The sequence below is a fragment of the Schistocerca serialis genome, chromosome 1 (assembly GCF_023864345.2).
Source record: "Schistocerca serialis cubense isolate TAMUIC-IGC-003099 chromosome 1, iqSchSeri2.2, whole genome shotgun sequence".
Taxonomy (NCBI): Eukaryota; Metazoa; Arthropoda; class Insecta; order Orthoptera; family Acrididae; genus Schistocerca; species Schistocerca serialis.
Genome location: NC_064638.1, coordinates 206646160 through 206660552, shown reverse-complemented (window position 1 = coordinate 206660552; position 14393 = coordinate 206646160). Strand labels below are relative to the sequence as shown.

The 14393-nt window shown below is 42.0% G+C and overlaps 1 protein-coding gene across 1 annotated transcript in view; it reads right to left on the bottom strand.

The window, feature by feature from the left end:
* Window positions 1-1852: 1852 nt before the first annotated feature.
* Window positions 1853-14393, bottom strand: part of LOC126465823 (odorant receptor 43a-like) — a 98808-nt gene continuing 86267 nt past the window's right edge. The window contains exons 7-8 of the mRNA XM_050096337.1: window positions 5887-6042; window positions 1853-2138 (exon numbers count right to left, since the gene is read on the bottom strand). Of these exons, the coding sequence (XP_049952294.1) occupies window positions 2079-2138; window positions 5887-6042 (216 nt within the window). The 3' untranslated portion in view covers window positions 1853-2078. The remainder of the gene's footprint in view (window positions 2139-5886; window positions 6043-14393) is intronic.

The following is a 14393-nucleotide window of genomic DNA, read 5'->3' as shown; positions in this document are numbered from 1 at the left end:
TTTTTTCCCGCAGGCCTCAGTCTACAATTATTATCAAAGCCACACGACTCCTAAATAACTTTTAGTATGCTCCACAGTCTCTCAAACAGGATTATTTCCACCGATTCGTAACATTCCCTTAACGTCCCTTTCTGAACTGCTGCATATACCTGGAAATGAATCATCAGACGATTCTCGATTCATTTCTTCATAAAAAAAGTAGAAATACTATTTTTTACTAAAGTCAGCGTAAAACATTCTACATTATTAACTACTTGTTATTATTCTTATTATCATTGTTTCTCTCACAATGCATTCACCAAACCTCCTTCCACAGACGAAATCGCTAGCGCACTCTTGTGCCTTGGCGCTTGACTCGACAGTGTTTGGTTTGAATCTTGGTTCCGGAAGAAATTTTCTCCGTCAGTAAAAATTGGCAAGGGGAGTAAATATGGTGCCTTAACTACCAGATCGTCTTACCTAACGTCATTGCCCTGCATTGAATTACAAACCTCTCCGCAATGTCTCATGAAGTGCGGGCTGTTGACAGCTGTCCACCTGTCGGATGAGAACGTTAAACTCAGCGGTCCCGTCTGTGCTATTTGACAGGAGTGTACCATGGACCAGCAATGTGTCTCACCCCATCCCCACCCGTCATCGACAAGTACATGTGCCAGCGAGAGCTTTCACACCATCCCTACCCGTGATCGACAACTGGATATGGTAGCAACGACTTTCGCCATATCCCCACTTGTCATCGACAACTACAGGAGCCAGCAATGGTTTTCACTCTATTCGTACCTGTCATCGACAACTACAGTACATTGCACACCATAATCATCCACACAACCCTAACACACACTTGACATTTCATTATACGGTCAAGGAAGACAACAATACACGACTTCCATTGGTACCTTCTCGCCGGCCCGTGTGGCCGTGCGGTTCTAGGCGCTTCAGTCTGGAACCGCGTGACCGCTATGGTCGCAGGTTCGAATCCTGCCTCGGCATGGATGTGTGTGATGTCCTTAGGTTAGTTAGGTTTAAGTAGTTCTAAGTTCTAGGGGACTGATGACCTCAGATGTTAAGTCCCATAGTGCTCAGAGCCATTTGAACCATTTGGTACCTTCTCCATGACGGTGTTGCGGAATCTCCGGATAAGCCTTCAACTCTCATTTCTTAAGTACAGGACCAACTTTGACCGACACGAGGGAAGAAAGTGTGGGAGACTACTTGTTGGGTTGAACTTCTGTTAGACTAAATAATATCCTGCATCTTTCAAAACAGTTGACTGACATCGAGGAAATTATGGAAGTTTTAGACCATATACATTTACATCTACATAATTACTCTACAATTCGCAATTAAGTGCCTGACAGAAGTTCCATTGAATCGCTCTGCAGCTCTTTCTCTACCGTTTCACTCTCGAACAGCACGCTGAAAAAACGAACACTTAAATTTTTCTGCGTGAGTTCTGGGTTCTCTCATTTTATGAAAAATGATCATTCCTCCCTATGCAGGTGGGCACCAACAGAATATTTTCATACTCTCAGGAGGAAGTTACTGCTCGAAATTTCATGAGATGATTCTGCCACTCGAATCCGCCTATCATATCCGTGACGTTCTCTCCCCTGTTTCACGATAACTGATTGGAGAAAAAATTTTTAGTCTTAATTCAACAATGAGCTCTAATTCTGATGTTCGTTTCACGTCTTATAAGTACATTTATTGTTTATAAAAGTACAGTTGCTCCAAATACAACACTATGGACAGCAAATAATAACAAAACGCATGTGCTATAACCACATAAATTTAAAATTAAAATCTGATAAATTATTTAATGACCAAATGAACTTAACAGAGCTAAATAAGCGGTTTCAAAATAGGTTTAATTTCTCTGCTACTGATTATAAAGCTTCATTTCAGAAATTTGTTTATTCATCATTCAGTCTACTGAAGTACGTGAACCGGTGAAGTGTGAACTCTAACACTTACTCATCAAGCATTTTTAGTCGTAATGTATTTGTGAGAGTACAGTGGATTACTGAATTATAAAAGGAAAAGTTGCATTCTTCCAGAATGCAGCCAGTGCCGACATTTCACGATGTACTGTGCACTTGATAAAACATATTGAACAACGTGTACGATCCATTCAGCACCTGCAAAGGAAACAAAGATTCAGTGCACTTTTTGAAGAAAAGTTAAAGCAGTTTTAATAGTTCTCAAGGGTAGAAGACAACCACAAACATTTTCTATAGTCGCTTCTAGCAAGGAGACCATCTTCATACCATTTAAACAATCTTTGTCCCTTATATCCTCTGAAATCGTCAGCCGCTGTTTGTTTATATCGTTCCAAACGACATCATGTATTCAGTGGAATGTATAGTTCACGCTGTTCTCTTGTCCTCATCTAAATTTAGAACAAGAACTGAACAGGTAAGATACGGCGAGTTCAAAAAGTCTCTCCGCAGAGCCGTATGACTGTTATCCGCGCGTGCCGTGTGCCGCAGTGAGTATTCCAAAATGAAGCTCAGTGAAATACAAGTTATTAATTTATTGAATATTTATTTTTAGTTAAAAATTTTCACATTAAACGTTGAAAGTGTCCCCCCTGTTGTTGAATACATAATTCAATTCATCTAATCATGTTACCAAACACAAGTTACAACATTTCTTCTGTAACAGAAGCAGTGAAAGTGGATATTGCAGTTTTCCATTCATCGATAGATTTTGGACGGTTTTTATAGGCAGTTGGTTTCGCTGCACCCCAGAAGAAAAAGTCAGGTGCTGTTAGGTCAGGCGATCGTGGAGGCCAAAGTCCTTATGAAATTATGCGATCACCACAAACATCAGCAAGCAGTGACACTGAAACGCGAGCTGTATGCGCGCTTGCACCATCTTGTTGATAATAACCGTTCAGTATTGCACTTAACACAAGTTATCCTATGAATGGGTACAGAATATCACTGCAATATCGTTGTGCGTTTATTGATCCGTTGAAAAACTGAGGCAGGCGAACAATCATACGGAACGCGCCGCTAACAATCATACGGCACTGCGGAGAGACTTTTTGAACACCCCCTATAAGCACACTTAAGAGAAAAACGAAAGAATTTAATCAGAGACCAAAGGCCGTCAGTCCCCACTTCATCATCAAAGAACTTGAGACCCTAAGGAAACCACAATTCTAAAACGCCACAATTCTTCTCGAAATGTCATAATTATAGATTATATACAGGGTGGTCCATTGACAGTGACCGGGCCAAATATCTCACGAAATAAGCGTCAAACGTAAAAACTACAAAGAACTAAACTTGTCTAGCTTGAAGGGGGAAACCAGATGGCGCTATGGTTGGCCCACTAGATGGCGCTGCCGTAGGTCAGACGGATATCAACTGCGTTTCTTTAAATAGGAACCCCCATTTTTATTACATATTCGTGTTGTATGTAAAGAAATATGAATGTTTTGGTTGGACCACTTTTTTCGCTTTGTGATAGATGGCGCTGTAATAGTCACAAACGTATAAGTACGTGGCATCACGTAACATTCCGCCAATGCGGACGGTATTTGCTTCGTGATACATTACCCGTGTTAAAATGGACCGTTTACCAATTGCGGAAAAGGTCGATATCGTGTTGATGTATGGCTATTGTGATCAAAATGCCCAACGGGCGTGTGCTATGTATGCTGCTCGGTATCCTGGACGACATCATCCAAGTGACCCGACCGTTCGCCGGATAGTTACGTTATTTAAGGAAACAGGACGTGTTGAGCCGCATGTGAAACGTCAGCCACGGCCTGCAACAAATGATGATGCCCAAGTAGGTGTTTTAGCTGCTGTCGCGGCTAATCCGCACATCAGTAGCAGACAAATTGCGCGAGAATCGGGAATCTCGAAAACGTCGGTGTTGAGAATGCTACATCAACATCGATTGCACCCGTACCATATTTCTATGCAACAGGAATTGCATGGCGACGACTTTGAACGTCGTGTACAGTTCTGCCACTCGGCACAAGAGAAATTACGGGACGATGACAGAATTTTTGCGCGCGTTCTATTTAGCGACGAAGCGTCATTCACCAACAGCGGCAACGTAAACCGGCATTGAGCAACGGAAAGTCCACGATGGCTGCGACAAGTGGATCATGAGCGACCTTGGCGGGTTAATGTATGGTGCAGCATCATGGGAGGAAGGATAATTGGCCCCCATTTTATCGAAGGCAATCTAAATGGTTCAATGTATGCTGATTTCCTACGTAATGGTGTGCCGAAGTTATTACAAGACGTTTCATTGCATGACAGAATGGCGAAGTACTTCCAACATGATGGATGTCCGGCACATAGCTCACGTGCGGTTGAAGCGGTAGTGAATAGCATATTTCATGACAGGTGGATGGCCCGCACGTTCACTGGATCTGACGTCCGCGGATTTTTTTCTGTGGGGAAAGTTGAAGGATATTTGCTATCGTGATCCACCGACAACGCCTGACAACATGTGTCAGCGCATTGTCAATGCATGTGCGAACATTACGGAAGGCGAACTAGTCGCTGTTGAGAGGAATATCGTTACACGTCTTGCCAAATGCATGAGGTTGACGGACATCATTTTGAGCATTTATTGAATTAATGTGGTATTTACATGTAATCAGGCTGTAACAGCATGCGTTCTCAGAAATGATAAGTTCAGAAGGGTACATGTATCACATTGGAACAACCGAAATAAAATGTTCAAACGTAGCTACGTTCTGAATTTTAATTTAAAAAACCTACCTGTTACGAACCGTTCGTCTAAAATTGTGAGCCATATGGTTGTGACTATTACAGCGCCATCTATCACAAAGCGAAAAAAGTGGTCCAACTAAAACATTCATATTTCTTTACGTACTACACGAATATGTAATAAAAAATGAGGGTTCCTATTTTAAAAAACGCAGTTGATGTCCGTTTGACCTATGGCAGCGCCATCCAGCGGGCCAACCGTAGCGCCATCTGGTTTCCCCCTTCAAGCTAGACAAGTTTCGTTCTTTGTAGTTTTTTCGTTGGACGCTTATTTCGTGAGATATTTGCCCCGGTCACGATCAATGGACCACCCTGTATACATAGGTAGATATACATTTCGTTTCACAGATCCACAGCGAGGAGGACCACAAGAGTGTAGAACATGTCATAAAACAATAATACATACATTTACCAAAGCGCGAGTGTAGTAATGTTCCTTCTATGGACCCTAAGTGAAACAGTTTAAAGTGATGTAATATATATAAAGTAAATGAAACATATTTTCATTTAAACGTTAATTCCAGTATTATATGAAAGTGTGACGTCTGGTCTTTCGGACATCTCCAAGAGAACGGACACCATGTGGAATCCGCAGCTGTGACACATATTATCTAAGCTGAAGATGGATGGAGGAGAAAGGAAAGAAACTGATAGTATCAGCTGCATCAGGACTTTATGTTGAATCAGCGGCAATGAGTGAAAATGTCTGTCGGACCATGACTCGAATCAGGAATCTGCTGCTCACTAGGCAATTGCGCCATCCAGACATAGTGCTAATCGCAAACGGGCGGACTGTCTCGGCTAGTTCCCCGGCCGACCCACATTCCCATATAGCGCCACCCCTTATCCGGAGTCACCGCCCTGCCCTCTTCGCTCGCTAATTGCAGATTCCCGGTGGAGGTCGAACGCAAATGTTTATCTGCGCTAATGGTAGTGGATTCATAGCCCATCGAGACGTATGAATTATATGAAAGCGTGGTGTGTGTGCCTTCGGACATCTGACAAGCAACATCTAACAAGTGTCCGAAGTAGAAGACAACGACATTCAATCTATGCGGAAAAGTGGCTGATATACAGTATACAATTCTTTATATTTATTCTAGGAGAAGGAGACATCCTTACGGACCTGTAGGAACATCTCTCTGGATAGTTTACAGGTTTTCCCAACAGTGATCTCCAGAGGTCGATTTACCATCGCCATGAAGATCAGCAGGCTGCGTCTAAAACGGGCGTCACTCTCGTTCCATCCACAGCTGAATGCAGAGATCATCAGTTTCTCGCTCTGAAACACGAACGGATGCGTTGACGGAGAATCCGGAACAGAAAATATATGTGTGGCTATCATATCAATCACATGACATTTATATTCCTCCGTTCCATGAGTGTGTTTACAGCAGACCTCGTTATACACACTTAGCGAAAGGACTTTGGTTTGGTATATCAAGCCTACAAGGAACGTACCTGCAATAATAAAAAGAAAAGCTACGTGACTATTATTTCGATGTGATAAGTAAAACTATGTGACTATCCCTCGTAAAAAGGGATGCTGTTCCGCGACAAAGTCACACGTTTGCCGTGTTCCAACAGGACAGCGGTACTGTTTAGGTCATCTGTCCTTCCCAGTGTTTGTTTGACGAATATGTGGATGAACTTTAACAGTCATTTGAATAAAGAGTAGCAGCGATTCACACTACTGACCATTAAAATTGTTACACCACGAAGATGACGTGCTACAGACGCGAAATTTAACCGACAGAAAGAAGATACTGTGATATGCAAATTATTAGCTGTTCAGAGCATTCATACAAGGTTGGCGCCGGTGGCGACACCTACAACGTGCTGACATGAGGAAAGTTTCCAAACGATTTCTCATACACAAACAGCAGTTAACCGGCGTTGCCTGATGAAACGTAGTTGTGATGCCTCGTGTACCATCACGTTTCCGACTTTGATAAAGGTCGGATTGTAGCCAATCGCGATTACGGTTTATCGTATCGCGACATTGCTGCTCGCATTGGTCGAAATCCAATGACTGTTAGCAGAATATGGTATCGGTGGGTTCAGGAGGGTAATACGGAACGCCGTGCTGGATCCCAACGGCCTCGTATCACTAGCAGTGGAGATGACAGGCAACTTATCCGCATGGCTGTAACGGATCGTGCAGCCACGTCTCGATCCCTGAGTCAACAGATGGGGACGTTTGCAAAACAACAACCATCAGCACGAACAGTTCGACGACGTTTGCAGCAGCATGGACCATCATCTCGGAGACCATGGCTGCGGTTACCCTTGACGCTGCATCACATACAGCAGCGCCTGCGATGGTGTACTCAACGACGAACCTCGGTGCACGAATTGCAAAACGTCATTTTCTTGGATGAATCCACGTTCTGTTTACAGCATCGTCATGGTGACATCCGTGTTTGGCGACATCGCGCTGAACGCACACTGGAAGTGTGTATTCGTCATCGCCATACTGGCGTATCACCCGGCCTGATGGTATGGGGTGCCATTGGTTACACGTCTCGTCTCGGTCACCTCTTGTTCGCATTGACGGCACTTTGAACAGTAGACGTTACATTTCAGATGTGTTACAACCCGTGGCTCGACCCTTCAGCCGGCCGAGGTGGCCGAGCGGTTCTAGGCACTACAGTCTGGAACCGCGCGACCGCTACGGTCGGAGGTTCGAATCCTGCCTCGGGCATGGATGTGTGTGGTGTCCTTAGGTTAGTTAGGTTTAAGTAGTTCTAAGTTCTAGGGGACTGATGACCTCAGAAGTTAAGTCCCATAGTGCTCAGAGTCATTTGAACTATCTACCCTTCATTCGATCCCTGCGAAACCCTACATTTCAGCGGGATAACGCACGACCGCATGTTGCAGGTCCTGTACGGGCCTTTCTGGATACAGACAATGTTCGACTGCTGCCCTGGCCAGCACATTCTCCAGATCTCTCACCAATTGAAAACTTCTGGTCAATGGTGGCCGAGCAACTGGCTCGTCACAATGCGCCACTCACTACTCTTGATGAAGTGTGGTGTCGTGTTGAAGCTGCATGGGCAGCTGTACCTGTACACGCCATCTAAGCTCTGTTTGACTCAATGCCCAGGCGTATCAAGGCCGTTATTACGACCAGAGGTGGTTGTTCTGGATACTGATTTCTCAGGATCTATGCACCCAAATTGCGTGAAAATGTAATCACATGTCAGTTCTAGTATAATATATTTGTCCAATGAATACCCGTTTATCATATGCATTTCTCCTTGGTGAAGCAATTTTAATGGCCAAGAGTGTACAATTGGGGGAACGCAGACAGGCTGACCGAAGATAAAAAATATAAGAAAGTAACCTCACGCAGAAAATGGGTTTCATTGACATTCTCCAAGTATGATAAACCCTGGATGGATAAAGCCGTAATGCGAGTTATCCAGGAACTGAGGAGGTTGCTGCTGACGACAAGTGGGAGTCTCATTCGTTCTGTGGCTATACTGCTTTTCGGTGGGAATATATGGGAATATAATAAATGCAGTGTCAAGTCCAAAAAAAAGTATTGAACTACAGGAAAACAGCACAAAAATATTGAAAACACGACGTTAATGAATCACTTGTCTATTTACGCAAATTACAAAGTCGAAACGTAGGTAAGGTAATGTGTCTGCCTCAGCACTACATGAATACAGGAATCAATAAGTTGAGAAGGAATCAAATAAACAGTCAGCTTTTTTCTGCAGAGAAAATGTTGGAAACTCATGATTTTTGTGTTTCTTAAAATTAACTTGTAAGTTCAAATCAGTTCTTGGAATCACGTGCTTGTGAACTTCTGCTGTCCACGATCTTATTTATTGCAGTTCGTAAATATCTAGCGGAATAGTTTCCGTTGCCGAAAAATTGGTGTTATGTTTCTAGTGTATTCACAGTATACACTAACGGAAAAAAATCGTAGCACCAAGAAAGAGTTGTGCCACATGAACGAATGTTGGTAGGCATTAGCGCCAGTTACATAAGAGTGGTGCTAGTAGCGCCACTATAAGAATGCAAATCAAGTTTACTTGCATAAACGCTGCAAAGGTCGTGAGCATTAGTGATCTTTGAGACAGAACGTCGTAAGCTGATGTTATCAAGACTGCCTTTAAGGCGACAAAAAAACCATTATCAACATATTTCTAAGTTTGAGGAAGGTCGTGTAACGAGGCTACGAGAAGCTCGATGTTTCTTCTGCGATACTGCAGAAAGACTTGGAAGGAATGTAGTCACTGGACATGATTGCTGGCAGCGATGATCACGAGGATGTGCGGTAACAACAGGACTGGGCTCCAGACGGACACATGGCAGCACAGAGAGGGAAGACTATCGTGTTCGGTGTACGGCTCTGGCGCATCTTACCGCATCACCAGCAGCAATTCGAACAGCAGTTCGTATTTACTGCCGCCAACTTATATTTCGCGGAAAGTCCACAAAGATAAGATAAGAGAGATTAGGGTTCGTACAGAGGCATATAGGCAGTCATTTTTCCCTCGTTCTGTTTGGGAGTGGAACAGGGAGAGAAGATGCTAGTTGTGGTACGAGGTACCCTCCGCCACGCACCATACGGTGGATTGCGCAGTTTGTATGGAGAAGTAGATGTAGATCACAGTGATACAACGGACTGTTGCAAATCTGTTACTTCGAGGACAGCTCTGAGCCAGATGTCCTGTAGCGTGCATTCTACTGACCCCAAACCACAGCCACTTGAAACTTCAGTGGCGTCAACCGAGAGCTCAGTGGAAGACAGGGTGAAGGTCTCTTGTGTTTCCTGATAAAAATGGTTCTGCCTCGATGCCTGTGATGACCGTGTGTTCGTTAGGAGAAGGTCTGTTGAAGGCCTTCAACGAACCTGTCTGCGTGTACACACACTGTATCTACATCTTGAGTTATGGTCTGGGGTGCTATTTCGTACGACAACAGGAGCGTATGACAGCTGGAGGACTATCGTTGTTATCCGTGGTTATCCCACGGACTTCGACTGCAAAATTGCGCGTCATTCTGATGATTCGACCTGGTTTGCAACCGTTTATGAACAGTATTCTAGTGGGTGTTTTCCAAAAGGATAACACTCACCCACATAGCGCGCTGTTGTAACCTAACATGCACTACAGAGTGTCTACAAGTTTCCTTGACCAACTCGATCACTTGATCTGTCTCCAATCGACTGGACATCATCGGACGACAACTCCAGCGTCACCCACAAACAGCAATAACCGTCCCTGTATTGACCGACCAAGCGCAATGGGCATGAAACATGTACGCCTCCTATTAACGAACCATCATTTCACATTTGCATTGGCTTTTCTCATTCTTACATTAACCTGTGATCTTGCAACACTAATCACTTACATATGTTACCTAGACAAATTTATTCCCGATATTTCGTTATTGCATCAATTATTTTTTGTTGTTGCAATTTTTTTTCCGTCAGGGTATTTTCACTGACTTCAATGTAATCGCCAACGTATCGTCAGTATATTGGGTGTATTTCTCGATAGACTTAAAAATATTATTGTTGGATCCCTTTCAAGCTTGTCTTATTCCTTTCAAACTTGAATTGTTTCTGAAAGAAGGAACATTTTTGTTAGCTCTAATACTCTTAAGTGCCTTATGAGTCATTTTAGAAGCAAGATTTATACAAATATACCTGTTTCCAAAATATACATTGTAAACAATTGCGTACACTGGGTCGCATGCTACATTGAAATCATTGTAGACAGAAATATATATATTTGCGTAGAGCACTTAAATGTGAATTCCTTTACACATGCAGTACAGATAAAATTCACAATGTTTTAGTTTACGATAAAGTACATCGGGAATGATAATTTAAGTGAAATGGACAGAAACAGCTGTTTTCTTTTGACAAACAAAAAGATGTACATTCCATTTTTAATATTTTACTCTCATTCGGCCATTGCACTATGGAAATTTGCATCCAGCAGGCAATACACGATCTTCATTAAGAGGCAAGTTTCGTGTTCCGTCATTTTGAAACTCCAGTGCCTCCTTGTCGCCTTTGAACAGGAGTACCTGAAGGTGTGGCAGATAGTCGATATCTTTTTTACTCGTTTTATCCTAACCCACTTAACACTAAAACATCAGTGAACCTCATGAAGATATTTTGGAGATCCATTATTTTCTTCGTTGATAGACGTGTTGCTTTGTCACACGTATATTCCAGTCAACTCTGTACTACAGGAACGTCAACAGCATGGAAAATTGCTCTAAATTTTTGTTTCTTAGCTCTCATAAAAGTTGTGTAATGTATCATTTGATCGAAAAGATCAAATCCACCCATCCCATGATGGTAGCGTCTTACAGCGTTAGTAGTCGATAGTAACATTTCAAGTGATGCTAAATGTTATTATCTTTACATAAATAAAATATTACCTCCAAATTGTGAGCTACACCCTTAATTTTTGTACATGAAATTAGTGAATTTACTCATGGCACTTTGGTTGTCTACATCTGCGATCACTTTCACAACTCAAATTAATCATCAAATTAACTAATTCAGTACGAATGCATTCTGGGTTACCGGTGTACCGGTATATCACCACAATAAAATAAAAACAGTGAATGGGTGGAGGAGTATGCATCAGAACAATGGTGCATTTAAATTTACAAAGATAATGAGAAGTTTTTATTCATCCTTTTATTACTACAATCAAGCTGACAAATTTTACAAAAAAAAAAAAGACAAACATAAATCAGGAAAGGGATGGTGCTTCATTAGTAAAACATTCATTGGGGTGGAAACTTCACAAATTCTCCCCTGAATTAATCCCTTTTACAACGCAGTCAGACTCTGTTTACATGAATCCACTGTGAGACCGGATACTATTCAAATGGAATGAACTTCGACCAGGTACACCACAAACCTGTGAATATCATTTAACAACCCTCCACTGGTACAGCAATAGTTTACCCTTTCACCTTTATTCAGGTGGCAGCAGAAAACGGCACGCAGTGGCGAGGAGTGGAGGGCTGCGGGAGCTGTAGTGTTCTGATACGTCCATGAAAATTTGCAAGCTACGCAGACTACCGTTCTGCTTATTAGAAAGCGGTAAACTTCCTGAGGTGCACCCATTCGTTGGTCTGACCAACCAATATGACTCACAGGCACGACGGCGCGTGCTGGAATTGTAAAACGTCAGACGGCCGACTCAGGTCCAATAAGTTCACCCTCGTGACACACAATATGTCTGAGATGATATGCAGTTCCACTGTTGGTACAGTTGGAAACTATTACAGCGTAACGTCAAGCGCCCGCACGCCAGTCGGAAACGAGAGGGCCGAGAGGGGTGTGAAGAAGACGTCAGCCAATTGCACGCTGACCGACACCTCTCCAGGACGACAACGTGATGGCAGCGGCCTCTATGCGAAGAGGACGTAAGCGCCACGCCGATTGGTCGCGGCCCAGTTCTACAGCAGCATCAAGATTAGGCACTTCTAGACCAGTGATTTGGGAATTGTATATACTGAAAAACAACATAAAAAACAATATTCCATTTGAGTCCGTAGACGTATCATGGTACTGCACTGAACAGATATTTGAATGTTGTGCAGGGGCAGTTGAATTTAGTGAAACTAAACTTCTAATTGTTGTTGTTTATGGATCCCTAACTCTGAATTCAGAGCATTTCTGCTCAAGCTAGAGAGGGTTCTTGATTCACTTTGTAGGAAATACCAGAAATTAGTTATACGTGGTGACTTCAATATAGATTTTGTATATGATGGAGAAAGAAAAAGGATGTCAGTAGAGCTCCTAAATTCATATGATCTGTTGCAGTATGTGTTTTTTCTAGCCAGTGGAGGGGAATAGTAGCACAGCCATAGACAATATTTTTATTCATTCATCATTACTAGATGGGCCTTCTTTTAGTAAAAAGGTGAATGGCCTTTCACACCATTGTGCACAAAATTTAACATTAAAAGGCGTTTGTACTCAAATAAATGCCACATGTAATTGCAAACTATGCAGGACAGTTAATCCAACAGTAATAGAGAGTTTTTTAAACCTTGTCAGGGAACAAGTGTGGCCGGATGTTTACAGCGCCGATAACATAGATGATAAATATATGCTTTCCTTAACACGTTTCCCATCCTCTTTGAGAGTTGTTTTCGATTGGAACGTTCTAAGCGGGGTACTGGCACTAATAGGCAGACGGGGTAAGGATATTATGCAGAACAAAGCGGGAATTACATCAAAATGTTAGAATAGTCACAATCAAGCTACAGTAGCCCATTACAAGCAGTACTGTAAGATGCTTAAAAATGTTATTATGAAGACAAAGAGTATGAGGTATGCAAATATAATTGATAATTCAGAGGATAAAATTAAAACCATAAGGTCAGTTGTGAAGGAAGTGTCTGGTCAGCAGCACAAGATCGACGATATAGTCAGTTCGTAGTAAAAATATTTCTGTTACTGATAAATCAGATATATGTACAGTATTTAACAATCATTTGCTGAGCATTTCTGGTGAATCAAATAAAAATTTAGTTTCTACAGGGAATCATATAACTTTCTTGGCAGATGCCCATCCGGGAGTGATGTCTGAAATACTCCTCTGTGATTCAGACAATGGGGAGATTGAGTCAGTAATTAAATCACTGAAGAATAAGGACTCTCATGGAAATGATGGAGTGCCTAGCAGAACATTAAAGTACTGTGCTGAACATGTTAGCCCTGTATTTAGCCATATTTGTAGTTTTTCCTTTAAGAATAATCAGTTTCCTGAACGATTCAAGCACTCAGTAGTAAAGCCGCATTATAAAAAGGGATAATTAAGACAATTTTGGACCTAATTCTATGCCATCGGTGTTATTGAAAAGGCTGTGTATGTAAGGATAATTTATCGTTTTATATCACACGATTTGCTATCAAATGTACAGTTCGGCTTTAGAAGTCGTTTAACAACCCAAAATGCTGTATTATTTTTTCTCTGTGAGGTACTGGATGGGTTAAACAAAATGTTTAGAACGCTAGGCATCGTTTTTAATTTAACTAAGGCGTTTGATTGTGTTGATCACAAAATATTGCTCCATAAGTTGGACCATTACGGAATATGGGGAGTAGCTCACAATTGGTTCCTCATTTATATAAGTGATATGCCCTCTAGTATTACGGGTAATTCTAAAATATTTCTGTTTGCTGATGACACTAGCTTGGTAGTAAAGGATATTGTGTGAAACATTGTCTCGGTTTCAAATAGTGCAGTTCATGACCTAAGCTCATGGCTTGTAGAAAATAAACTAAAGCTAAATCACAGTAAAACTCAGTTTTTACAGTTTCTAACACACAATTCAACAAAACCTGAGGTTTTAATTTCACAGAATGGGCATATGATTAATGAAACAGAGCAGTTCAAATTTCTAGTTGTGCAGATAGATAATAAACTGTCGTGGAAAGCCCACGTTCAGGACTTTGTTCAAAGACTTAATGGTGCCATTTTTACTATTCGAACGGTATCTGAAGTAAATGATCGTTTGACACGAAAATTAGTCTACTTGCTTATTTTCATTCGCTTATGTCGTATGGTATTATATTTTGGGGTAACTCTTCTCTTTCTAGGAGGATATTTTTGGCTCAGAAACGGGTGGTTC